The sequence below is a fragment of the Pipistrellus hanaki genome, assembly GCF_964339955.1.
Source record: "Pipistrellus hanaki genome assembly, chromosome: 3".
NCBI classification, from domain to species: domain Eukaryota; kingdom Metazoa; phylum Chordata; class Mammalia; order Chiroptera; family Vespertilionidae; genus Pipistrellus; species Pipistrellus hanaki.
The window spans coordinates 147,710,254-147,736,651 of record NC_140505.1 but is presented as its reverse complement, the minus strand read 5'-3'; the positions used below and the strand labels follow the sequence as shown (position 1 = coordinate 147,736,651).

Below are 26,398 nucleotides of genomic sequence, written 5' to 3'. Positions count from 1 at the left end.
ACTCCTATCATGGCTAGCTCTCTTCTGCCTCCTCTTAAACCTGGGCTGTCCTATGACTATGCTGACCAATGAAATGTGGTAGAAGTGCTGCTGTTTCAATTCTAGACCTAGTCAACAATCGCCATTTAAGAAGTCTGACTACTACTCTACTGGAGAGACCACAGGGAGAAGTCCTGAGATCACGTGGGAGGGAAAGAGTTCTGGCTGTGCCCAGCCTCCCCGTCATCACTACTGACATGCTCAGCATGTAGTGAGGCATCTAGAATCTTCCACCCCAGCCCACCTTCCAGCTGAGGGACCCCAGTGAACAGCATGTGTAGCAGAGGAATGTCCTGGCCAAACCCTCTCTGAAGTGCTGACCCACAATATTGTGAGATATACTAAAATGGGTGTTTGTTTTAAGAAACTGAGCTTTGGGGCCACTTTGTTATGCAGCGATAGGTAAGTCCGCGAATGTGGTCCCACAGACCAGTAGTAACATCACCCAGGAGCTTATTACAGATGCAGATTCTTGGGCTCGACCCCATACCTACAGGTCACAGTCTGCATGTTAATAACATCCCTAGCTTATTTACATGTACGTTTCAGCTTTTAAAGCACTGGGATACCTCCCTATAACTGTCCAGTTCCCAAACCAAGTGACTGGAATGAGGGCTCTTGATTGAAATCAAATTCTACACGTGCTCTGTGCAAGGCACCAGTTCGGTGCTGGAAGGGTGAAACCTCCAATGGCCCTTTCTGTTTGTCCATTTGGTTACAGTCCTTCTTGGCAGTGTTCCTTCATTCCTCAGAGCTACCCTAAAAGCTCCCTGAAGGGCAATCCAAGTCTTAAACAACTTTGAAATTTTCAAAGAACCTTTCACAGAACTGAGGTTTTAAAACTCATAATTGAATGGATGGAGGAAGGAAGTAAAAAGAAAAAAACTGTACCACCATGCTAGAAATGGAAAAGAGTATTTTATGTCCATTTTTAATAGATTGGTTAAAAGAAAACAAAATGGCATATTACTTATATTACTTTTTACTTATTTCTATTTAAGCTTTCCTTTGCATTAGCATAAAGGCCATTATCAATCAAGTGTTAATAGGTCATTTAGAGCAGTTAGCTATGTAGTGTCAACTATAGGAATTATTAACACCAACTATATCCAATATTAAGTTTTAGGCATTAAGGATATAGAGGTGAATATAAAGACCCAGCCCTGCCCTCAAGGTGCATAGCCCAATGAAGGAAATGGATTCACAAATGTATAATTTCAAGATAATACCATAAAGTACACATAATTTCATGATTGGTAGGAATAATAAAAAGTTCCATATAATCAATCCATCCATTTAATACTGAAATTTACAGTAGAATTCTAGTATAAGAATCATTAGTGATGGGAACTCTCTTCCTCCTAAGGTGTCCCAGTGCATATCTGAATAGCTTACAATTCATTTTCTTATATTGAACTAAAAATCCAAATCCCTTGTATTTATCAGCCCTAGGCCATTTGTCACAGAAGCAACGCAAAACATGTCTGATGGTCTCTCTGTCCTTGGTGGTATAGGAGCCTACGAGTGAAGAGATTGGAAATGATAAGAGAGGGACCTGAAGTAAGCAGATGGGAATCATGGTACATCAGTTACCAGTATAAGAACAAACTGAAGAGAAGCAAGCAAACATACAAACATAAAATAAGTCAGCATTGGTGTGTACATTTCCTCAGAAGTGTCATACTGAATTAGACCAGAGCACAGAGGCAGGTGCACAGATCGAGAGCCTGAGAAGGGGAATGTCCGGATTCATATCTCCTAAGAATGAATGCCTACAATATTTTCTGGCACGTATTTGGTATTCAAAAATAATTTCATAAAGAGATGAGTAAATCAATGTCTTATTACAGTTCTAGCAATCAAAGTATATAAAATCCTTCTGAAGGAGAAACCAAAATACAAAATATTTTTCTGATAAATATAGAAAGCACTCTGATTTTATTTATTACTGTAATAACTAGCTCATGGCCATCTACTGTGTGCCAAATCAGGAATGCATTTAGAGAAATATAACTAATATTTAGAAATAACTTGCTTGTAAGAATGTTTCTTTCTTCCAGGTTAAAAAGGCCTAGTAGGGTGACATAAACCTGCTTTACAAAAAAGTCGTCTTACCTTTACAAACTTTGCAGCAGCTGTGAGACAAGGTGATCTGCTGAGACTCTGGACAATCCAGAGCTGAACAGCCTGCACTCTCAACCAGCTTCATGGTCTGCTCCTGTTAGACAACAGAAAATAAATGCTTAGGACTCTGAGAAGTTTTCAGGTCTAGTATCTGAAAGGGCTCTTCTGGCATAAAACTACAATTTTCATTCTGAGAACCTCTGCATAGGCCACAGGCTCATGAAGGATCTTAAATTACAAAGGGGGAAAGTCTTTGAAATGGACTATCAGCACTTGGAAAGCACTTTAAAATGGACACTGCCGTCATGCCTACAAGATGCCAAACATGATAATTTTTCAGGGTAATCCTGAAAAGTTCCACTGGTTTTACAACACATTTGCACATCCAGATGACAATGTGGCAAAGACACAGCTTGAATTAGATCAACAGCTCACAGGAAAAATAAATAAGTAAAAACTGAGCTTTTTAACATTCTCATTTTAGCATTTTCTAAGCTGTTGCAAGGAGATTCTCAAAGGTGACTCTGTAGAGGAATATTGATAGTCTCCCAACAAAACTATAAGGGGGATGGCCGGATTCATATCTCCTGAGAATGCATGCCTAGAATATTTCCTGGCACGTATTCGGTATTCAAAAAAAAATTCTTAAAGAGATGAGTAAATCAATGTCTTATTACAGTTCTAGCAATCAAAGGATATAAAATCCTTCTGAAGGAGAAACCAAAATACAAAATATTTTTCTGATAAATGTATTAGCCCTGCTTTCAAAGCAAACGTTTGGTTTCTATACTGCCAATCTCTAACTTCTGAAGAACCGGGTCATTCACTATGTTATATTATGCTCACTGGTACATAAGTAATAAAATAACTATTGGAACTTGCAGGTTCCATTTCATGCTGCTCAATACACTAGATGTTTAAAGTTATCATTTCTGTAAGAACTGCATTTATGGGAGAAGTACTCATTTCAACATCTCCCTCTTCCCAGTTTATATATAAAAAAAGACCTTCAACTCATAATCTCTTATCAAGAGAGTGGCAAACCCATGCCCTGGCTGGTTTGGCTCAGTGGATAGAGCGTCAGCCTGCGGACTCAAGGGTCCCAGGTTCGATTCTGGTCAAGGGCATATACCCAGTAGAAAGTGTGCAGGACGCAGCCAATAGATGTTTCTCTCTCATTGATGTTTCTAACTCTCTATCCTTCTCCCTTCCTCTCTGTAAAAAAATCAATAAAATATATATTTTTTTAAAAAGTGACAGGCCCAGCCAATGTGGCTCAGCAGATGAGCATCAACCTATGAATCAGGAGTTCACAGTTAGATTACTTTCCTCTCCGAAATCAATAAAAAAAATATTTTTAAAAAAGAAAGTGGCAGGACATGTATATACAGTGGAGTCAAATGCTAGTCTTCCTTTGACTTGACAGCAATATCCATTCTGGTAATGTTATTTCCAGAGCCACAGTGTTTTTCTGTGTTACCCATATTCCCAGGACACATTTTCAAGGCCACAAAACTGACAGCAAAGGAACAAAGAAGGATTAGATTTGACAGCCCAGAAAATGGAAGCATAAGAGAGCTGCCAATTATGTAGAGGGGTAAATACAAAAGCTGAGGGACCTGAGGGAAAAGAAACAATGGAAGTCCTTTACTGTTCAGAATTTAGTCAAGTACTACAAAAACTGGTGATAATCTGGGATAGCTGTGCTGTATAATCAATAGCCACCAGCTCCATACAGCTCCTGAACACTGCAAATGCAGTAAAATACACACAAGATTTTGAAGACTTAGCATGACTCATTAAGATTGCTATATATATTACATGTTAAAATAATATTTTGATATATGAAGTTAAATATGGAAAATATAGAAAATTTAGCCTAATAAAAATTACATTTGTTGTTCCTATCATATTTCTATTGGGTAGCACAGCATTAGAAGGTAGGAAATTGGGCCTTTTTTTGAGCAAATAAAATATTTACTGAGCACCCAGAGTTGTCTATAGAGACTTCTCACTAAAACAATTTAAAATTAAAGCATTTTATAGCTATTTTAAAATCAACTATCCCAGTAAATTTCTAAACCACGATGATCAGTATTAGGAAAGACAACGGTCAGATAAAAAGAATACACAAGCACACATTAGGTAGAAACCTTCAGACACCTTGGAGAATTTTAAATATAGAGCTGATATTTCAACGTTAGAGTTTACCATTAGAAACCAGCTGACAAACGTTTTCCACTTTCCTTAAAGTGACTTTTCTCTGATTCTGTTTTCTCAATTTGGAGTACTAACTAGATTTCCCTCTAATTCTTACATGTGTGGTGGGACCCACTCCACTCAAACCAGCACTGGTATAGGCATGCTGACAGAGAACGAGGCCATCTTGAAATACAGTGAAGTAATTCATGCTAACAGTGTTCCTATGCCTCAGCTCCCACTCAGAGGAGACCCTGTTCAAAATCAAAGGAGCAGCTAGAATACTGTACAATGAGCCTGAAGAAAGCAGAGCTTTCATATTCTAGAAATCAAATCTGTCACAGTCTTGCCTCATATGTCTCCTCTTTGCTTATCCCAAAAGTCGTTCAACTTAAGATGCCTGAACTATGTAGTTGGCTTTTTTCATATTCAATTATCTTGGCGAAATTCTTAGGATTTTCCTTTCTCCAATATTTAAAATTCATAAATGTTTGCAATTTATTGGTTTTGCCAGCATGGTAAATCACTTAACTTAATTTTCTACATAACCTATACATACTAAATCATCCCCAAAATTCATGTATGGGATGCATTTAAAAGGGAAAAATTCAAATTCAAATAGAAATGAAACCCTAAAGCAGAAAATTTATATATAAACAGTTTCCCTTCAGGTAGAATGTGGCTTGAAATATGTATTGTCAAGAAATATAACATTATAGTTTATACAAGGCAAATATGAAGAGTGTTCTGAAACACTGTTAGTTTTTTAATTAGCAGATCAAGAAGCAGAGTTAAAAGAATCGAATTTGCTTCAGAAGCATACTTCAAGAGGCCAAGGCAGTATATTTAAAAAGAATTCCCCTTCAAATCTTGTAAGATGTTCCTCCCAAAGGGATTAAGATTAATATCAGCCTCATCTCCATCTAACAGCTAATTCTTTTTCGGTAATTTTTATGTTTTGTTTTTAATTGGATTGGGTGATATTGCTCACAAGGGTCAAAATCACAAGTGACAATGGGTTGTCTATCTTTTGCTACGTTTTCTTCAAAACAGAAAACAAGGAGCTGATTTGAATTCAGAAAATAGAAGATAACTTCATAAAACTTTAATTTGACAAAACAGTATTTTATATATTGGTAAAAATATTTTACAACTATTAATTTACATGTTTGCAAAATAATGAGAATTTTGATATATTTGAACTCTAATTTATATCTTAAAATTTTCCCTTTGATGTTTTAAAGGTATCACAAGGGTGAGGTTTTAAGGAAACATTGACTGTGTTTGTACAGCTGGAAGAGTTTTGAAAAACTCATGAAAAGTTTTCTTACCTTACACTCATAGAGAACACATACTCCAGACGAGGAATAGATTGTATGTCTTTCTCCTTCAAAGTAGGTTCGCCCTTGAAATTGGCATATTGCTTTGGAAGGAAAAAAATACATATATGTTTATTTTTTATTTTTCATCAAGAAAAATAGTTTCCAAGTGTTCAGATTATTCTGCAACAATAGTTTTCTGTTCTCCTGCCTTTTAATGGTGTTTGAGCAACTATAAACCTAAATTCCATGTTACTATCATGCTCTTCGAGTTCAGAGAGTAAAAAAAGCTACAGAAAGGGTAAGTGGCAACAGCAAGTCAGATTTAGACTCTGAGAAAGGAGTGTCAATATACAGACTCTAAGCCAGTTATCTGCTGGTTGATGATGTCTCACATAGGGGGATATTAAGCAGGTACATAGGGTGGCTCTAAATGAAGGTCAACACAAATATGATGAAAGTTCATTTTTATATTCCACTAGAGGCTCGGTACAAGAAACTCATGCACCGGGGTGGGGAGTGTCCCTCAGCCCAGCCTGTACCCTCTCCAATCTGGGACCCCTCAAGGGATGTCCGACTGCCTGTTTAGACCCAATCGGGCCTAAATGGGCAGATGGACATTCCTCTCACGATCCAGGACTGCTGGCTCCCAACTGTTTGCCTGCCTGCCTTCCTGATTGCCCCTAACTGCTTCTGTCTGCCAGCCTGATCACCCCCTAACCAATCCCCTGTCAGCCTGCTTGATGCCTAACTGCTCCCCTGCCAACCTGATTGCCCCTAACTGCCCTCCCCTACTGGCCAGGTCACCCCCAACTTCCCTCCTCTGCCAGCCTGGTCACCCCTAACTGCCTTCTCTGCAGTCTTGATCACCCCCAACCATCCTCCCCTGCAGGCCTGGTCTCTCCCAGATGTCCTCCTCTGCTGGCCTGGTCACCCCTAACTACCCTCCCCTGCTGGCATGATTGCCCACAACTGGTTTCCCCTGCAGGTCATCTTGTGTTCACACAGGGACAGCCATCCTTTGTGTTGGAGTGAAGGTCAATTGGCATATTACTCTTTTATTATATAGGATTATAGAACTTTCAAAAAGAAAATTCAAAAGAAGCTGAATTAATTTCAGCACATGCATGTAAATGTCATGTCATGGGTTGGTATTATTTTGTGTTTAAGTATATATTGGTTAAGGCACCCTATTTAGGATGTTGAATCTGGGCCTGCCCTGCTTCCATCACTATTAAATACAATTTTGGAAGAGAACTTCACATTTGATGGGGGAAACATAAATTTAATTAGTGAAAATGCATAGAAAGTGTCTAATAATTGCTTGAGACTTTCAAAACATTTACTTAAAATTCATACAAGTGTTTAGCCAAGGGAAATCGTGTGCTTGTTTTGAAAGGAATGCTTCACACTACCCAGATTGACTCCTCCCGGTGACAGAGGCAGATTTTCCCTGAAGCCATTGAAGCTTAGCCTTCAGTATCAGTCTCTGGCTTAGACGCCCTTCTAAGACTCTGAACTAACTTTTGTTTTCATAATTTTGTGTTATTTCTTTTCTGAAAGGCTGGGACTCAGCATCGTAGCGGGTTGGAAGCCCTATAACACCTCCATCACCTCAAGCTCACTACTTCAAAAGACCAGTAGAAATAATGACAGGAAAAGATTCAACAGTCTGTTAGGCCTATGTACAAAATTCAATGTTCACTTTTAACTACATGAATTTTACAAAGTCGGCGTGTATGTTTCCTTTAAATTTCATTGGAAAACTAGAAAAAAAAACATTTTTTATCTTCGGAATTTATATATTCCCATGACTTTGAAAGTATCAAGTTGCACAGAATAATTGTTAGTAAAGAAATGAGATGTACTTTCTATTAATAATATTAAATATATATATATGGTTGTACTATAAATATTCATAATTAAAGCATAAACCAACTTTCACCTTTGCTGAAAAATTAACTGATAATTTATGCACACTAACATAATGGAAAGTATGCATATTTTTTAAATGTCATCTTAAAACCAATCTCCTTACTCAGCTTTTATTAATAATTCTACTATATAATATGTGTCAGTGGCGAATTGATGTTAAAATTTTGGAGCGTGCTGGAGAAGAATACAACTCACATGCATAAGTTATACTACTTAAAAACTGGCTGAAGCTTGCTCACTCATGAATATTCAAAATAAAACTACAGATTTGTCAGCTGCATACTATCTGTCATGTGAATAAATAGCATTGCATTTACTTAATGAACCTGATTATACAATATATCTCTCCAACATGTAATTTTTAAGTGTGCTTTCTTTCTCTTTTCTTATGAGATTCAGTAACCTCAAAATGCCAAGCTCTGGCATGTGTTCAATTACACTTAATAAGTAGCACATTTTATGATAATGAGAACAAATAAAACTTTCGTACTCCCATTCAGCACCTGCCATTCAAAGATTTCTAAGACTATTTATGACTTGATAACTGCAGCCTAATTAAGTCCAAGGGTATGTTGAAGGAAAACACGGATGCTCCAAGCCTTTCTCCAAGCAAAGAGGAAAAGAAGCCCTGTAAAAAAACACAAGGTACGTTCTCCTCATACAAAGGCTTATGATAATTTAATACTCAAGCAGAGCAGATGGACCGTCTGTTCTAAACTCATAATTCAAAAGATTCAAATAGGCAACTTGTGGGACGATAGGGTACCAAATGGAGCTTGGCAGAGGGCGGAAGCACAAAAACAAATGAGATCACTATTGCTTCATATCCTTCCAAGCCATGGGGACAAACAGGGTGATCGTGGCTCAGAGAGAACCCAAAGTGAACTCAGAAAATCTATCATCTTTCCTAAAAATACTACAAAAAAATCTTGAAAATGCCACTAGATGGCCTTAAGACTTAGGATTAGATTGAAGGGACAAAAGTCATATTTATTTATTAATACATTTAACAGACATGTACTGAGCTTCCACTATAGGTTGGTAGTCTGCTGGGTTCTAGGGTTACCAAATGAATGATCAATAGTTAAATAAGTGTCTTTTATGTTCTTCATATATGTTTTACTTTGATTTTAGGAAAATCGAAAAGAAATGCAGATTTATTATTATTGTTATTACTTCAAGAGAATAATAACAATTATTAACAATAATTATGAGATTAATAACAATAATAATAATTTATTGGGGGGGAAAGATGAATAAGACTAATTCAGGCCCTCACTATGTAGTAGGACAGACTGGTACATACACAACTAACTACAATGAACGCCAAAGCCAAACTGAAGTGCTATGATTGAGAAACTCATAAATTATAATGTTAGCATGGGAGACTGTGTAGTGACCTTCTAAGAGGGGACAACTAGCCAAGGGTGAGGAAACAAATAAAAGCTGGTGCAGCCAGACTCTGGCAAGTGGGACGTCATCTTCACCCTACGGCTAAGAACAGGGAAAGGAGATGGTTTTACTGGAAAGGAAATGGTGAGGCAGTTCCGAAGGAGAGGCTGCTGAGTGAAAGCATAATCATGAGACACTCAGCTACTGCCAGAAACACAGGCTGGTGCAGCGAAGGAGCAAGCAAGAGACGTGGCCAACTCTCTCTCCTCCCGCTCCTCCTGCCTTCCAATTTCCTGCCTGTGCCTTCCATTGGCAAACCCTATCCAATGCCAGCTGGCAGGGAGACCAGGTGATGCCGTCTGCAGAAATCTGGCTCCTGAGGCACGGACCTGGGAAGAGAAGGAGAGAGTACCCTGGGAGTGAGAGAAGAATAACCAGCACAGGTGGCTGTCATATAAATTCACTTGAAAGCATGATGAGAGGTCAGGTTTACAAGAATAGGTGGTTTTGAAGGACATGAGAGAGTGCATCACAGAACAAATACATTTTAAGAGAGAAAAAAAAATTTTTGAGAGATTAAAAAACTGCAAATCCACAATCAGGAAGAATCCAGAGATTTTCAAAATGAGGTCCATAGATACACCAAAGACAAGAGGAAGGAACTGAGAGAGAGCAAGTGTCCAAACAGGAAGGAATTCAGAGTAGGCCTACTACCTGATTTTAACCAAGGCCCCAGCAAGTGTAAGGAACGAAACCTGAGAAATAATAATCACAGACTAATAATCACATGGCTACCACAATGGCTGCAAGATAGCCTCCAGAATTCCCTAATGGAAACTTACTTGCCTGCTGACCATTTCCTAGTAGAGTATAAACCAAGAGTGGGGAACATCCAGCCTGCAGGCCAAAAAGTCCTGCAAAATCATTTGATCTGATCCTTCCAAGGCATTAGGGGTGAGTTAATTAAATGTTTGATCAAATATGGCAAGCTAATTTTTAAATAGATAACTTTGTATGATCTGCAAGTCCTATAAAATAAAAGCCTAACATGCTAAGTGTCTAGTCATCCAGTCGCGCATTCAACCAATCAAAGCATAATATGCCAATGATATGTTAAGGCTGTTCAACAGCTCGCTATGATGTGCACAGACCACCAGGGGGCAGACACTCTGACCAGTAGGTTAGCTTGCTTCTGGGGTTCAGCGGATGGAGACTGAGTGAGATGGGCCAGACGTGCCTTGGAGCCCTCCCACGGTCACTCCCGCAGTCCCCCCTGGCTGGTCAAACTCCCATATTTTTATCTCAGAAAGGGAGAGGGAGAGAGAAATAGAAACATCATTGATCAGCTGCCTCTGCATGACCCCCCATACCAGGACTGAGCCCACAACCTGGGCATGTACCCTTGACCAGAATTGAACCCAGGACCCTTCAGTCCACAGGCCTACTGAGCCAAACTGGTTAGGGTGGTATTAGAGATCTTTAGATTGTTTAAGCCATCTATCTGTAAAGGACAGAATTGTATTTAGTGGTAGCTTTTATATGGTAATCTTTGACATCTTAATTTCTTCTGGGAGAGCTCTTAAACATCCCAGGTACAATTGTAGTTATTTCATTCTGAGCCAGCATGATATTTGAGAGTTATTGATACACAAATCAAAGCTATTGGATGAGAAAATATCTCATTAACTGAGATATATTATACTTTAGCTTTTAAAAATGCACAAAAATGGGGACCGGTTTGGCTCAGTGGATAGAGCGTCGGCCTGTGGATTGAAAGGTCCCGGGTTCGATTCCGGTCAAGGGCATGTACCTTGGTTGCAGGCACATCCCCAGTAGGGGGTGTGCAAGAGGCAGCTGATTGATGATTCTCTCTCATCGATGTTTCTAACTCTCTATCCCTCTCTCTTCCTCTCTGTGAAAAATCAATAAAATATATTTTTTTTAAAAATGCACAAAAATGCATTCACAAGGGAGGCTAAAATTCTGTGAAGTTAAACAAAAAAAGCAATCTAAAAGTGTTCTGATATTACTAAAAGATTCCACATAACTGTGCTGCATTTATCCAGCCCATAACCTTTTTTGTAATATGGACTCACCTGGAGTTGACTGTTAACAATTTGGTTGTAATAAAAAGTCTTGAGCACCCGCAGCTATAAATTAATTTTTCCCTCTCCTACAATGCTTACATCTCTTTTAAGGCATTCAACACATTTTCCTTTTCTCTAGGTAGTTGTACACTTTTTTTAATCTTCCCACATAAGAACAGGGACAGCGACCGTCTTATCTCTGGATCTGACATAGCACCTGGCACTGGCGCTGAGTAATGAACTCTAAAGGTTTGTTGCATTTTTTTATTTTTTAAGTTCTCTTCCAGCATCCTGTTTGATAAAAAGTCTGAAAACAATTCATCTGGACCTCTCTGAAATTCACATTTTCCTTTAAATATGGCCTTATCCTTTGATTTTGCCTCTCATGATAAAGGTTCTCTAAATTGGGTCTCCCAGAAATACTTTGCCCTTTTGGTAATCTGGCAGCTTACTTTCCACTGCAGTGGAGCGGAAGCTCCTGAAAGGTGAGCAGGTTTGTCTATTGGTGGGGAGGGGGAAGGAGAGAAGGAAGAGCAGCTGACTACCATTATAGCAGTAACTTGCTAACAGGAATAACCAGAGAGCATGTACTACGGAAATAGGCTTGGACCATTTGATCACAAAGCCTCCTTCCTCCATATGAAACCAATTTTTTGAAGTCGGTGCTATTTAAAGTGATCAGAGTTTCGGATTATTTAAATAATACACAAATTCATCCATCATACATAGTCGCTTCCTTTAACAAGAATCACATTCATTTGGAGGGGAATGTCATTGTTTGCAAAACTAATATTAGAGTTTAGGAATTGAGATCATGAAAGTAGATGCACAACTTTCTTTTCTCATTTTTTTATATAGCATGTCCTTGGGCTTCTGAAGGACCTACCCACGAGTGCTTTTCCTAGGGGATCTTAATTTAGGTCAGTAGCCTATTCTTCTAAAAAGAGAAGCGGCCCTGAAACACCATAAATCTAGAAATCTAGCAGAAGTGAGGGGTTAGGAGGCAAACGACAAAAATAACTTTCAGAACACAACAAAAGCAAAATATTTCTAACAGCCTGTCCAGATCAGCCTTTGGTTCCAGGGGCTATATATCCTGGGAAAACAAGAACTGGATATTCAAAGGCTATGAGCAGAAAGGCTAAGTTTACTAGTATAGCTACAAGGAAGAAGGATCCAAATTTAACTTATCCGTTTAAATTGCAACTAAGTATATTCTGAAATGCTTTTCATTTAGCTACCTTTCCATCACTGGCTTTAGTGTTGATCCTGGCTTAGATAGCATAGAATGATGTCTCTAAAATAGACACGGTAATCAACTCATTGAATCTCCTGGGGATACGAAAAATAAATTTAATAAGTGGAGGTAGAGATTTGGAAGACAACATAGTATTCATGTTCATACATGAACACCATTGCCAGTGACAGGACATGAACACAACATGAGATGACAGGTTTTATCACTGTAAAAGAAAACATAACATGCAATATAATAAGGAAATGTTCACACGTTGTCAGTTTCAAAGCCAGGGCTAGAATTCATCTGACAGTCTTTCCATGTATCTTTCTTCACCACTAAAAATTCAATGAACTCAGGCAAAACTTGAACACCTAATCTTTGCGTTAATTTTGTGGAACATTTTCCAAAACAGCGGGCACCTTTTAGACACCCCCCCCCAAATATTACAGTGAAGGAGGTATTGAGCAAAGAAATGTTTTGTCAATTGTAAATCATGATTCTTCTCATTGTAAACCACACATTTGTGCTCAATTAAGACCTAACAAGTAAAGACCCTGAAACCGTGATCGCACTGGTTTAAAACAGCCTCTGATGTTTGGGCAAAACAAAGGGGGGAAGAATTTGGGGGGTGGAAGGTCGCTCACTCGGGAGGACATATTCTAAATGCAGTTTCCTAAGAAGTATATGACTAATTCCTTGCATTATGTCACGCATCTGAGCTAAAGGAAGAGAAGCAGCACAGGTTAAAGGGAGCCAGATCCATGGAGAACAAGACACGTAGAAGGCACCGCACACCGAGGACAGAGGAGGGCAGAAGGAGCAGAAGGGAATGGACAATTTTTAAAGTGTGGTTGAGAGGGAGCAAGAGAAAGGCAAGCACAGAGCAAAATAATTTCCTAAAGACTTGCAGCAAGAGCAGCAACATCTAGTGAAAATGAGAAACACTAATGATAACCTTCTGTCTGCCAGCCACTGTCCTGGGACGGCGCCTGCTGCCTTTGAGGATAATTCAGCCTAGCTCTGGAAACATGAACACAAGGTCAACGAGCCACAGCCATCTCAGAAGCAGGGTTGAAACAGAGAGGAAAGCAAAGTCTTGCAAGGGTGGGATGGGAAAGGCATCAAGATGAGGAGCATTTGAAAATGGGCACTGAAGGAGCAATGCTCTATGATTTGAATGAGAGAAAGATGACTCATGATATATTCAGATAACAGAATCAGAAACGTACTTAGTGCCTGATCCTATGAACATCTAGTCAGGATTCCTGTATAAACTGGAACTGATTTTCTATCCAATGTATATGCTCCCAACCTATTGGACTAACAGTTCTCAACTGTGGATTCATATTTGCAAGAACTTGAAGGACGTGTAAAACTCTACCCCCCAGTTGCAAGCCAGATAAATTAATAAGATTCCTGAGGGTGGGACCTGAGACTCTATTTTTAAAAGGTGTCCAGGTACAGCTAAGCTTGAAAAGTATTTTACTGTGCAGGGAACTAGGAAAAAAGAAAAATATAATTAACATTTGAATGGGGACAATCACATAGATACTCAGTAGAAGCCTTTTTATCCTGTTTACTGAAGAGATATTTGACCCATTGCTTGAAAAAAATCAGTTAGAGAAATCATAGACAGCAATAAATATGTACCATAAACATTTTAATTTAAAACACAACTCACATACATTCAACAATGTTTGGAAGTAGAACACTTTTCTTTAATACAGATTCTTGTGCTTCACTGGTCTTGATTAAATAAATAAAACTTACAATGTGTTGTCTACAATTTCTAATGTTTTGTTTTTTATTTAAGCAATCTGAAGAGGGATTGTTCTAATACTGTTTTCTTCCACAACATTTTACCACTGTCTTAATGACATCTAATTCAAGAACATAGATTTTTAGCAGTTTGAGTTTATCAGCTTTTCTCAAAGCACTCAATTTTTATTTTATTTTTAAAAAGTATTTCTTTTCACACACAGAGAGTTAGAGAGAGAAAAGTCATGGACACTATATGACTGGAGATTGAAACTCATTAAATATAGCTGTGTTGTATTTTGGGACAAAATATTTGTTAAAATACATCACTTTTTCTATTTTCAAATGATTTTCCCTCTGTGGAGCCAATTAAGTAAAATGTTCTACTGCTATGCTAAATAAAACATTGAGGTTACAATGTTAAACACATTAAGTGTGGAAATTAAGAATTAAACTATCCCAAACTTAACAATTCTCATAGTAATCAGTCAAAATTTGATCACATTCCCTCCAAAAGTCTCCAGAATTAAGAAGTGAAAGGGCTTCCCTTAATCTTTCTTACATTCAAAGATACTATCATATAAATTGCTCTATTTCTTCTCAGCTCCATTTATAAAGAAGACAATTAAGGAAGTGTTCATTCTCATCTTCTCAATAAGTACGGAGTAGCTACTGTACGCCATACACTGCGCCCAGCCCTGGGATCACAGTGAAGCATCCATCTTACATAAAAACTGCTGTTTGAAACTTTAACCCTGCTATTTTGGCTTCTGTAAATGCTTGTTTGCTTGAATAATAAGGAAAAATAACACTACTCCCATTCCAGGGAGGCCATATACTATGCCCCAGACTGAGTTGTCAGTGCTGACACCAGGTCAGGCCTTAAGATATGGTCTCATGGCCTCTTCCCAGCATGCATGCCTTCTTTCTCAGAAGGCCTGGAAGTCTCATTCCAAATTTGGGAGACAAAGAGCTAGAAAAAGTATAAATAGAAAAGTTTTCCTCCATGTTGGAGGGCTCAGAATTTGAAAGACACTTTTCTCTGGGCATGCGCATAATTATAATTAAAATTTAACTCCCTTCATAGCAGCACAATCTACAATAGCCAGAATTTGGAAACAGCCTAGGTGCCCGTCAGCAGATGATTGGATCCAAAAACTATGGTACATCTACACAATGGAATACTATGCTGCCATAAAGAAGAAGGAATTCTCATCATTTGCAGCAACCTGGATGGAATTGGAGAACATCATGCTGAGTGAAATAAGCCAATCAACGAAAGAGAAACACCACATGACCTCACACATCGGTGGATGATAAAGATCTTTATAAACTGATGAACCAAGAGACAGATATAGAGAAAGTAAAGCAACAGGCAGACTGTCAAATTACAGTGGGGAGGGTAGGGATATTAGGGGGAGATAATAGATCAACCGAAGGACTTGTATAAATGCATATAAGTACAACCAATGGACATAAAACTATGGGGAGGGAGGGGATGTGTGGGAGGGAGGGAGGGGGGCAATAAAAAAAAAAATCAAGAAAATATGTAAAAAATAAATAAATAAATAAATAAATAATTAAAAAAAAAAAAAAAAAAAAAAAAAAAAAAAAAAAAAGAAATGATTGGTGCTTACAGACTTCTTGGGTGACCTGTGGTTTTTTTTTAAACACTCATGCTTTTTATTCTCCAACTCTGTGAATAAAATTTAAAAAGCATCTCAGATTGTAACCCACAGAAGATACAGTGCACATAAAAAACTATAAATATGTCCAAAATCAGGTGGTCAGCCTAATAATTAACATGAGTCATTATATTGCTTTGACACTGTCAGGGAAAGTCAAGCTGTTACTGATGTAAGTACCTGTCAAGTGATCAGTTCCATGTTGTTAAACTTAGGAAGATAGGGTGTGACTCAGGGGAGGAGAAGAAAACACCCCTGCAAATATTTAGATGGTGGACTCCCTTTAGCAACAAAAAGGGAAGCATGGTTCCCGGCCAATGTTTAGATAAATGTGTGTTTAGTTTATGATTGGAACCATTTGCACACTGGAGCTAGTAATGGCCTAGCAAACGGGCCCTTCCCAGGAATGGCCAGTTCTTAGCTATAGTAAATGACTCTCCTTCAAGCACTCCTTTCAAGTAAAAACTAACCAGTCCAGAGCCACATCACCACCACCTCCTCTATGGGCTCTCAAACTCAGGGCCATGAACCCCCTGTCCTAGTCACCCCAGAGCCAGGTAGCAGCTAGAGACAACTTCTATGCTCCAGAGCCCGCTAAAATTATTCACACTGGCCACCCCTAAATCTGGCTACATTGCTTCATCCATTCCTTCTCATGGAAACTACAATAAAGGCTCTTGCCCATGTTTCAGTTCGCTCCCTCTGCCTCCTGACCAACTCTGAAGCTTCCTTATGTGTCCCCACCCCTAACCCCACCCCCACCTTCACCCTTACCCCCACCCTTACCCTCACCCTCACCCCCACCCTCACCCTCACCCCCACCCCCACCCTCACCCTCACCCTCACCAGTATAGTATGCTTCCTACTCTTGGGAACTGTAACAATCTTCCAATGGTAATCATCTCATGATATACTGGCCTCACCATACCTGAATAATAATAAAGCCTACATTTAAAATTTCAAGTAACCACTATGTTGTACATCTGAAACTAATACAGAATATTGAATGTGAAATATATTTGAAAAAAAGATGGAAAATTGTATGTTTTATGTTTCTCATCACAATAAAAAAATTTAGACTGAAAAAAAAAAATAAATAAAAAAAAAAAAAATAAAATTTAACTCCCTTTCTCTAAGCATTGCTTGGTTTTTCTTCAGTCTTCTGTAACAACAGCAGTGAGCAGGTAGTTATGGACCACACCCTCACAGAATCTACAATATAAAGGAGGATTCAAGGAAAACCTACCAGGCAAATAAACAATAATTGCAGTTAACACTAAGTAAAGAAAACAGGCAAAAATCTGAGTACTGAATAACTCAGAGGACATTTTAGATTTGATCTGGGAACACTTTGGGTTGGTCAGGGCCTATCTATCTGAGATGAAATTTTAGTGAGACCAAAGCTAAGAGGAGCCAATATGAAAAAAATGATGGGGGAAACTTCAAGAAGAGGTGGAAATCAGCGTGGCTTAATTTTATGATCCATTTTGAATATGTAGATTGGTGTTTTTATGAGTTCCAGAAAATTCTCAGCCATCTTCCTCCCCTCTCATTTTGGGACTTGCATTTAAACATCCTCCTACCCTTTCCTGTCTTCTTCTTCCATTTCAGTATCATTTTTCTTTAAAAAATAAAAATCTTTTTCTGACCCCTGGATAATTTCTCATGACTTATTTTTCAGTTCACTAATTCTCTCTGTATCTCTGCCTACTCTGCATTTTAATTCATCTGTTGAGACTATATTTTATTTCCACATATTATATTTTCATTTCTAGAGTTTCCGTTCCTTTTTTTCAAATTAGCTATTTTATGTTTTCTGATTGCCTGAAGATGAACCCAGACTTATCTTATTATTTCTTCAAACATAATAAGCAGACTTGTACTATATTAAGTATTGCTCCATTTTAATATGGCATCTTTACTGTCTGTCTTTTTTGTTTGTTTGAGGCTTCATGTCCTGGCAATACAGACTTTTGGAAGTTCAATTTGTTGTGATGAGGGCCATCTTATATATTTGTTGGGCTTTTATTTCTTCCATCTTTCAATGCTAAGACCACCGCCAACCCCCTAAAAAAGAGAAAGCTCAAATTTTCCAAGAATGAACACAATTCCTCACAGCAAAGGTAGCTCCACTGATGGTTTATTTCAATGTGCCCTCTTCTTTGGGTTTCTCTTCATATTTGGTCTGGAAATAGCTTGCCACTTTATTCAAATTTTGATGTCTAAATGTTTTTAAAATATTTTTATTCTCCTTTCTTACTTTCAGAAAAGGTTGATTCAAATAACTTAGTCTTCCTTTAACCAGGATAGAACATTCCATTCTCAGCTTTCATCATTTGTGTGTGTGTTTTTACTCTCATCTTTTTAATTGATGAAAAATAGAATAGTATAAATGCTCTGCTGAACACTGATGTTCAGATTAATCCTATATAATAAAAGCTTAATACGCAAATCAACTGAACAGTAGGCTGGTCAGTGGAGGAGTGGGGATGGCGTGCAGTTGGCACCAGGCCAGCCAAGGAGGGTGCCAGTGGGCAGAGGGAGGAGATGGAGATTGGAGGCGGCATATGTTTTTTTAAAGTAATAAAAAATTACCCTAATTTATGTTAAAATTTTATGTATTTAAATTCTATTACAAAGTAAATATCCTCATACTTATGTGCTCACTGACCAGTTTACTGTCATGTTTTATTTTTAATGCCATAATTAACTATCTAAAATTATAAGGTTATTTTCAGCTATTCAAACTTTTATCAAAACACTTACAGCTAACAATATTTTCTTTATTCAATAAAAATAATATATAAAAAATTCTAAATAGATACCCCATAGTCTACCAACAATAGTTATTGTCTAATATTTCAGAGTGAAGTTGTTGTTTTTTTAACATTCCCCCCCCCCCCTTTTTTTTTTTGGTATTTTATTTTACTCTGTTTCCCATGTGTGGTTGTTAAATATCTGTTTCCTTGGTTATGCATAATTGCTCAGAATACAGCAGTATTGGCCATTGTGATAATTGGATCAATCAAACAGTGTCAGCCAGCACACATTTAGTTCACAATCAATAACTACTTATAATAACAAAACACTTGTTTTGTTATTTCATTGCTAAAATTATGCCTCTTTAATAGATAGACTCGGTATTTATTTAACCATTCCTTCCATATTCCTTTCCAATTTTTCATACAGGACATCTCTAAAGATATTGGTAGTTATGTTAATTCCAAATCACCTCCTTTCCTGTAATTGTTTTTTTGGCACATATTTTTTATTGCTCTGCAATAATTTTCCATGATAAATACATGGATCCAGCACTTACAGCGCTTTGCTACTTGACTGTTTGACAATTTTGATTAACCTCAGTCATTAAAGGAGTATCAGCCCACAGAGTATCATTCTTTCACTGATTTTTATACATGGGTTTTGCTCTTTATTAATAGCAGATTGTCAGTTAATTTTTAAAGTAAGTCTTCCTCTACATCTCTGCATATCCACCCTCCATATCCAAACAGGATAAAATTCTTGTTCTCCATGCCCTCATGACACAATTAAAACCCGGATACAAATGAGGACAAACAGGACAAAAGGATGGCTACAAAGAAACGTGTTACCCACTACAAGCTAACAAGATAAAAATATAGACCAGCTGTAGAGGGACTCAATAGTAAAGTTATAGGAACTAGCTGCTACTGTTCAAGGAAGACCTTATAGCAAACCTGATTTATTCAAATATATTCTCCTTTGGGAAATCTTCTGTGAATCCCCCAAATGAGACAGTTTTCCTCTAGTCTATCAATCCACAGCACTTTTTATAGAACTATAACATGGCATCCAGCACATTATACTGTAATCTATCTCCTTTCTCTGAACTGAAAAGTTACTATGAAAAACTAGTATTGTGTTTGCATCTCAAGCATCCAAATCAAAGCATGTGATGAAAAATATAAACAAAGGCCCATGTATTTTTCCCCAAAAAATGTTTTCAGAAAAGAAAAATGACTATTCTTTATGTATCTAAATGATATGAAATATGAACTTCCAAGAACATGTACAAATATCAAATTAGAATTTGTTTGGTAAAAATGGCTTGTAGTGGTCCTGTGGGTTGACTCAGTGTTGACCACTGATGGCCTACAGGACAAACCCACTTGCTATTCATTTCTATGCAGCCTGGGAACTAAGAATAGCAGATTTCACATATTTAAATGGCTGGTGAAAACATGAAAACAAGAATAATATGTTATGACATATAAAAGTTGCATGAAATTTAAATATTAGTGTCAATAAACATGATTTTATTGTAATACAGCCTTGCTAGCTGTTTACATATTGTTTATGGTTATTTTCATCCTACAAAGACATAGTTTAATAGCTACAAAAGAGAACATGTCACCTGCAAAACCAAAAATAGTTACTGTCTGGCCTTTTATGCAAGATAGTTTTCCTATCATTATTCTATCCAAGTTATTAGTCTAAATTAAACATGGTAACACAATTGCCTTTGCTAACGATAAGCTCAGCATTAAGCATAGACCTAATTTTGGTCAATGAGAAATGAGGGGAACCTATGAAGAAACTCCTGGGGAAAAATGTCTTGCCCGTAAGAATGATGTACATAGAGCCAATGCTTCCTTTACCCTCCTGGCTGTAACTTTTGGAATTGTTATAGTCACCTTACTATGATCCTGCAGATCAAGCCAACACGCAAAGGAGGAGAGGAAAAAAAGCAGCAAAGAGAAGCAGAGATGAAAACCTAGCATACCTTCCCTGAGTTGCCTTGTCTATCAAATGAACATGAGCTAATTATTCTTTATTATTAGAGTTAGTTTCATCTGTACAGTTGCCAGTTGGCATGCAGGTATCCCTCTGCAGTACTAAGGGAAAGTCTAAAATTCACACATGCCGCTTTTCTCCTTGTGCCTTAGAATTTCAGAGAGAGGCAGGATATAGTACATGAGGCAGGCAACATGTGTCATGGCCATAGCAAATGGACAAGAGATCAAAACTCTGATCCAGGGCTGATATGGATAATTTAGACATCTACCCAAAAAGCTCAAAAATGTTTATTTGCAAAGATATTTGTCCCTCTATATTCGTGGCAGCATTATTTATGGTGTCCAAGAGATGGAAAAAACCCAAGTGTCCTTTATAGATGATTGGATAAAGATGTGGCACATATGTGCAATAGAATACTACTCAGCCATGAGAAAAGATGAAATACAGCCATTTGGGACAACATGGATGGACCTTGAGAACATTATGTAAAGCAAAATCCAAAGCAAAATAAATCAGAAAAAGCTCAGAACCATATGGCTTCACTCAGATGTGTGATATCAAACTGAAACTCGCAGATACAGACAACAGTATGGTGATTCCCAGAGGGAAGTGGGAGCAGCGATAGTAAAGAGTAAAAGGGGCGAAATATATGGTTACGAAAATGATTTGACTTTGGGTGGTGGGCACACATTGCACTAAACAGATCATGTATCATAGAAATGTACACTTCAAACCTATATGGTCTTAACCTATGTTACCCCAATAAAATTGTTTTTAAATTATAGCAATAATAATAGCTAACACTTGTATAGAGCTTATTATGTGCCAGGCAATGTTTCAGAGTAATATATATATATATATATACACACACACATACTAGAGGCCCGGTGCACAAAATTCATGCATGGGTGGGGGGGCCTCAGCCAAGCGTGCACCCTCTCTAATTTGAAATGCCTCGAGGGATGCCAGGGATCAGGCCTAAACTGGCAGTCGGACATCCCTCTCAGAATCCAGGACCACTGGCTCCTAATTGCTCACCTGCCTGCCTGTCTGGTCACCCCAAAGTGCTCCCCAGCCCCGTGCCAGCCTGGTCATCCTTCATGGCCTCCCCACCAGCCTGGTTGCCCCATGCAGCCTGCTTGTTCAGTTGTTTGGTCATCCCTCACTAAATCCCCCTGCCAGCCTGGTTGTAAGCAGCCATCTTGTGAGGGTTATGATGGTCAAATTGCATATTATCTCTTTATTATGTAGGATATACGGTATATTAACACTACCAATAAATCCACTTCACTAACCAAAGACACTGAGAAGGTAAGTAGGAATGTCAGGTTTGAAGCCAGGCGGCCTTGCTTGAGAGTCCAGGCCTTTAATCAATAACTTATATGGTCTTTCTCTGACTCCCAATTTTCTCATCTGTAAAATGAGGGTTTTTCATCAGAGAAGCAATAAATCCTACAAAATGTGGAGAGAGTAAATTACCAGCAAATTACTTTGTACCAATAAAAGATTAGAAGTTACAATAGCCTCTTTCAAAGTTTCAAATTGATGGGCACATTTGTCAATATTGTCATCCAATGATACAAACATCAATAACATGATTAAAGAAATAATTTAAAAATAAAATTTTCCCTTTATACTTTTTTGTATCTGAAATGTAGTCAACAACAACAACAAAATAAGTTGTTTCACAGTATATACGATTTCAGAAATCATTGGTAAATGCACTATTTTTCTGTATACTTTAATGTTTATAGACAGGGAATCACTCTTTCTTTTGCATTTCCTAATGATCATATGGTTTATAGAAATAATAAAATTAAAGATCCTATATAATATATTCAACAGACTTGACCTCTTCCTTTTCTTGTTATGTGTGGTTTTTGTTTTTGTTTTTTTTGTTGCTGCTAATTCTCATTCGAGGATACTTTTTCATTGATTTTTAGAGAGAGTAGAAGGGAGGGGGGGAAAGGAAGAGAGAAAAGAACAACGATGTTGTTGCCTCCCTTTTGTGGGGATTAAACCTGCAACCCAGGTATATGCCCTTTAACGGGAATTGAACGCTTGACCCTTCAGTGTGAGGGCTGGTGCTCTAACCACTTAGCTACATTACCCAGGGATTTATTACTTTTTTAATACTTAAAATACTAAGTATTACTCATGGAAAGGAACCACACCTAAATAAATCATTATTGGTATTATTATTCTCACCATACCTATAATGTAGCTTAAAAGGGATCATATAAGAGATTGAATGTTGAGAAATGCTTAGTTTCCATGGCACCATATTTAAATAGAGCAGTTATTTTTAACCTTTTTCATTTCATGGCACACATAAACTAATTACTAATATTCTGAAGCTTAGTAAAAAAATATTTTTTGCAGATTTACAAAAACAGGTATAATTTTGATAGATTTACAAAAATTAATAATAGTAATTGCCTATCCTTTTTTGCTCCAAAGGACTATTTAAAAAATCAGATGCCTATACTTGCATATAAGGATTTCTGGTAGCAAGAATTAACCAATCAGATGCAAGCTTATCATGTGACATGACCAATAAGATGCAAGTCTATTATATGACCTGTATACTTATGGCCTAAGGCACAGCATTCACACCAGTTGGCTATTGTTGTGTTGGTTGTTGTAAATTTTTATTTGACAATCTAAGGGGAAAGTGGTAAATATCCCTGACTAAATACTCAGATATTGTATGTTTTAAAGATTCTTGTGGCATACTGGTTGAAAATAGCTGAACTAGACTCAAAAGAAATTATAAAATAGGAGTTAAAGATAGTTTTGAGCAGTCGCAAAATCTGTTTTTTTTATATCTTACTAGAGATGTGCTGCAAAGATTCCTGCTCCGGTGGGGTCCCTTAGCCTGGCCTGCAGAAATGGGGCCAAAACCAGCTCTCTGACATCCCCAGAGGGGTCCAGGATTGCAAGAGGATGCAGGGCAGGCCGAGGGACCCCACTGGTGAACAATCGGGGCTGGGGAGGGATCACAGGAGGGCTCCAGGGCATGTCCAGCCCATCTCACCCAGTCCTGATTGGCTAGACTCCAGCAGAAAGCTAACCTACAGGTCAAAGCGTCTGTCCCCTGATGGTCAGTGCACATGATAGCACTGTGATGAACAGTGGAACAAGTAGTTGGACACTTAGCATATTAGGCTTTTATTATATAGGATAGCCAATTTGACAATCTGTGGTCTAATACTCAAATGAGATAAGTAGTAAAATCATTCATGTTTCTTTACTATAAAAATTACTTTATAGAATCTGTTTCATATTAGAATGCAGAAAAAAGTGTAAAATTTTCCTGATTTATAAATAATTTATAAAAGTAAAGCACTTTAAAAAGCATCAAATTAAATCAAAGAAATTAGCAATATGGATTTGTTGTTATTGTTAGAACACCATTCCTTAGGGAACCTAATAAGATACATTTTCATTGTTTTATTTACTGTATTGCACAATGCATTGAGATCCAAATGACTATATGGTATAGATTAATGTAGCGAACTAAGTAACAGGATACACACAATCCAAATCAGAAATTAAATGTAATCTGGTAGGTAAATATAAAAAAGACATATAACAGTAATTTTCAACCTCTTTCATCTCATGGCACACATAAACTAATCACTAAAATTCTGTGCACAACAAAAAAATATTTGGGGGCTGATCTGACAAAAAAAAAAGGTATAATTTTGATTCATTCATACTGGATGGCTATTGTTATGTTGGCTGTTGTAATTTTTTAATTGACAATCTAAGGGGAAAGAGGAAAGTGCCCCTGACTAAATAGTCAAATATTGCTTAAAAATTCTTGTGGCACACTGGTTGAAAATCACTAATATAGAGCATAGTATGCTCTTTGAATACAATTAGAAACATTCAAGCAGCTTAGGCTTACACAAACGAAAAATTTCAAACTTGTACAGTGGAAAAGATCTATCCAGTTATCAAATTAAATTGGTCAGAATTTAAAATCAGCTTTCCAAATTAAGTATTCAAGACATAAAATTAAATGCCAAAGAGGAAATAATAAGGCAAGTAAAGAGAAAGAAATAGATTTAAATAAAGTAAAAACAAAGTTAATGTTACTCCATTTTATGGGACTTGTATTATGGTAACTCTGCACACATTCATAAATAATTTAGAGAATATAAAAATTCTGATAGAAACTGAGTTCTGAGAATTAAATTAATACCACTCATGCCACATTAACCTTGAATGATGAAATCTATCCTCTCAACAAAAAGATGACTTCAAAAGGACTACCTGGGATATTTTGTTAGTATTGAAAAGGTTTGAATCAAGAGTTGACAGGTAATGAACCTCTTAAAGCTGCCTATTACTTTGGTTTAGTCTCTCCCAACAGGTTTAGCTAAAGGCAAACTGTAAAAGAAATTTCCCTGAAGGATTCAGTATACCCAGAGCTACTGTAAAGGTGAGAAGATACATAATGCATTACCAGCTCCTTAAAAAATTACTTATTACACATACTATAGTCAATGTTTTTTCAGTGTTATCTCCATTGCCCTCTATATTTCCTTATCCCTTTTCTCAAGTATACTGATTTTTTTGGGGGGAGGGGGAGAATATAAATTTGTTATTGTCCTGTTATTTTTTAATGATTCTATTTTAATATACTTTTGGCTATTTTTCTTTTTTTCTGGATTTCCCTAGCCAGGACATAGGTAGCACACATAAAAAATTACTGAAGTGGCCCTAGCTGGTTTGAATCAGTGGATAGAGTGTCCTGGGTTCGATTCCCATCAAGGGCACTTAAAAAAATACTGAAGTGAGTCAGGTATACTTTTTGGTCACACATATTATTTCTTTCAACATTTCATCCCCTATAAAAAAAAAAAAAAAAAAAAAAAAAAAAAAACTATTTAGTTTCTGCCTCAAAAGAAAGACTCCTTTCAAATTAATGGCATTGGGGAGCATTACATGTATTTGCATGATGAGGTTATGCTTAGCTAACAAGAGTGAGTGACTGATTTTCCATACTGGGCAAGACGGTGCTGCTTATATAGTGGCCATTTCTGTGGAACAAAAAGGATAGGCAATTACTATTATTAATTTTTGTAAGTCAATCAAAATTATATATAGCTGTTTTGTCAAATCTGCAAAAAATATATATTTTTTTACTAAGCTGAAGGAAAGGAGGGCAGGGTAGGGAGGGCATTGATAGAACTATTACAGATTGTGGTGGGAGAAGAGGAAAGCTGACAAAATCATTCAGAACATAGTCATAGAGAAAGGCAAGCTGATGCCCAAAAAGAGAAATGGCCACAACATAGCAGTACTGTCTTGCACAGTATGGAAACCCAGTACTTGGTGCATGGACATGGTACGGAATGGTGGGAAACATTATCAAGTAACAAGATTATGACACAAAAGGAGAAAAGAAATTATGTAAACCATGAAAACCAGCAAGAAACTAGAAAAAGGAGAAAAATAAGAAGTTATAGAGGGGATTCTGAGCACATATACCAAACTCTGCAAGAAAAATCCTCTTGCCCAGCTGGTATGGCTCATTGATGAAGCATCAACCTATGAACCAAGAGGTCATGGTTTGATTCCTGGTCAGGTCACATGCCCAGGTTGTGGACTCTATCCCCAGTAGGGGGCATGCAGGAATCAGCTGATCAATGATTCTCATCATTGATGTTTCTACCTTTCTCTCACTCTCCCTTCTTCATTAAAATCTACAAAAGTATTTTTTAAAAAAAGAAAAGTCCTCTTCTCTGCTAGAGGTATCATTCTTCAAAGGGAAAGAAAGCCATCCAAAGGAAATTAGATTTTCCTTTCACATTTTTCAAAAATAAAATAGAG

The 26,398-nt window shown here is 37.4% G+C and overlaps 1 protein-coding gene across 2 annotated transcripts in view; it reads right to left on the bottom strand.

Moving 5' to 3' along the window:
* NELL2 (neural EGFL like 2) overlaps window positions 1–26,398 on the bottom strand; it is a 312,605-nt gene that overhangs the window by 169,121 nt on the left and 117,086 nt on the right. For both annotated transcript variants that reach the window (XM_084876648.1, XM_084876647.1), the window contains exons 11-12: window positions 5,694–5,785; window positions 2,155–2,257 (exon numbers count right to left, since the gene is read on the bottom strand). In XM_084876648.1, the coding sequence (XP_084732774.1) occupies window positions 2,155–2,257; window positions 5,694–5,785 (195 nt within the window). The remainder of the gene's footprint in view (window positions 1–2,154; window positions 2,258–5,693; window positions 5,786–26,398) is intronic.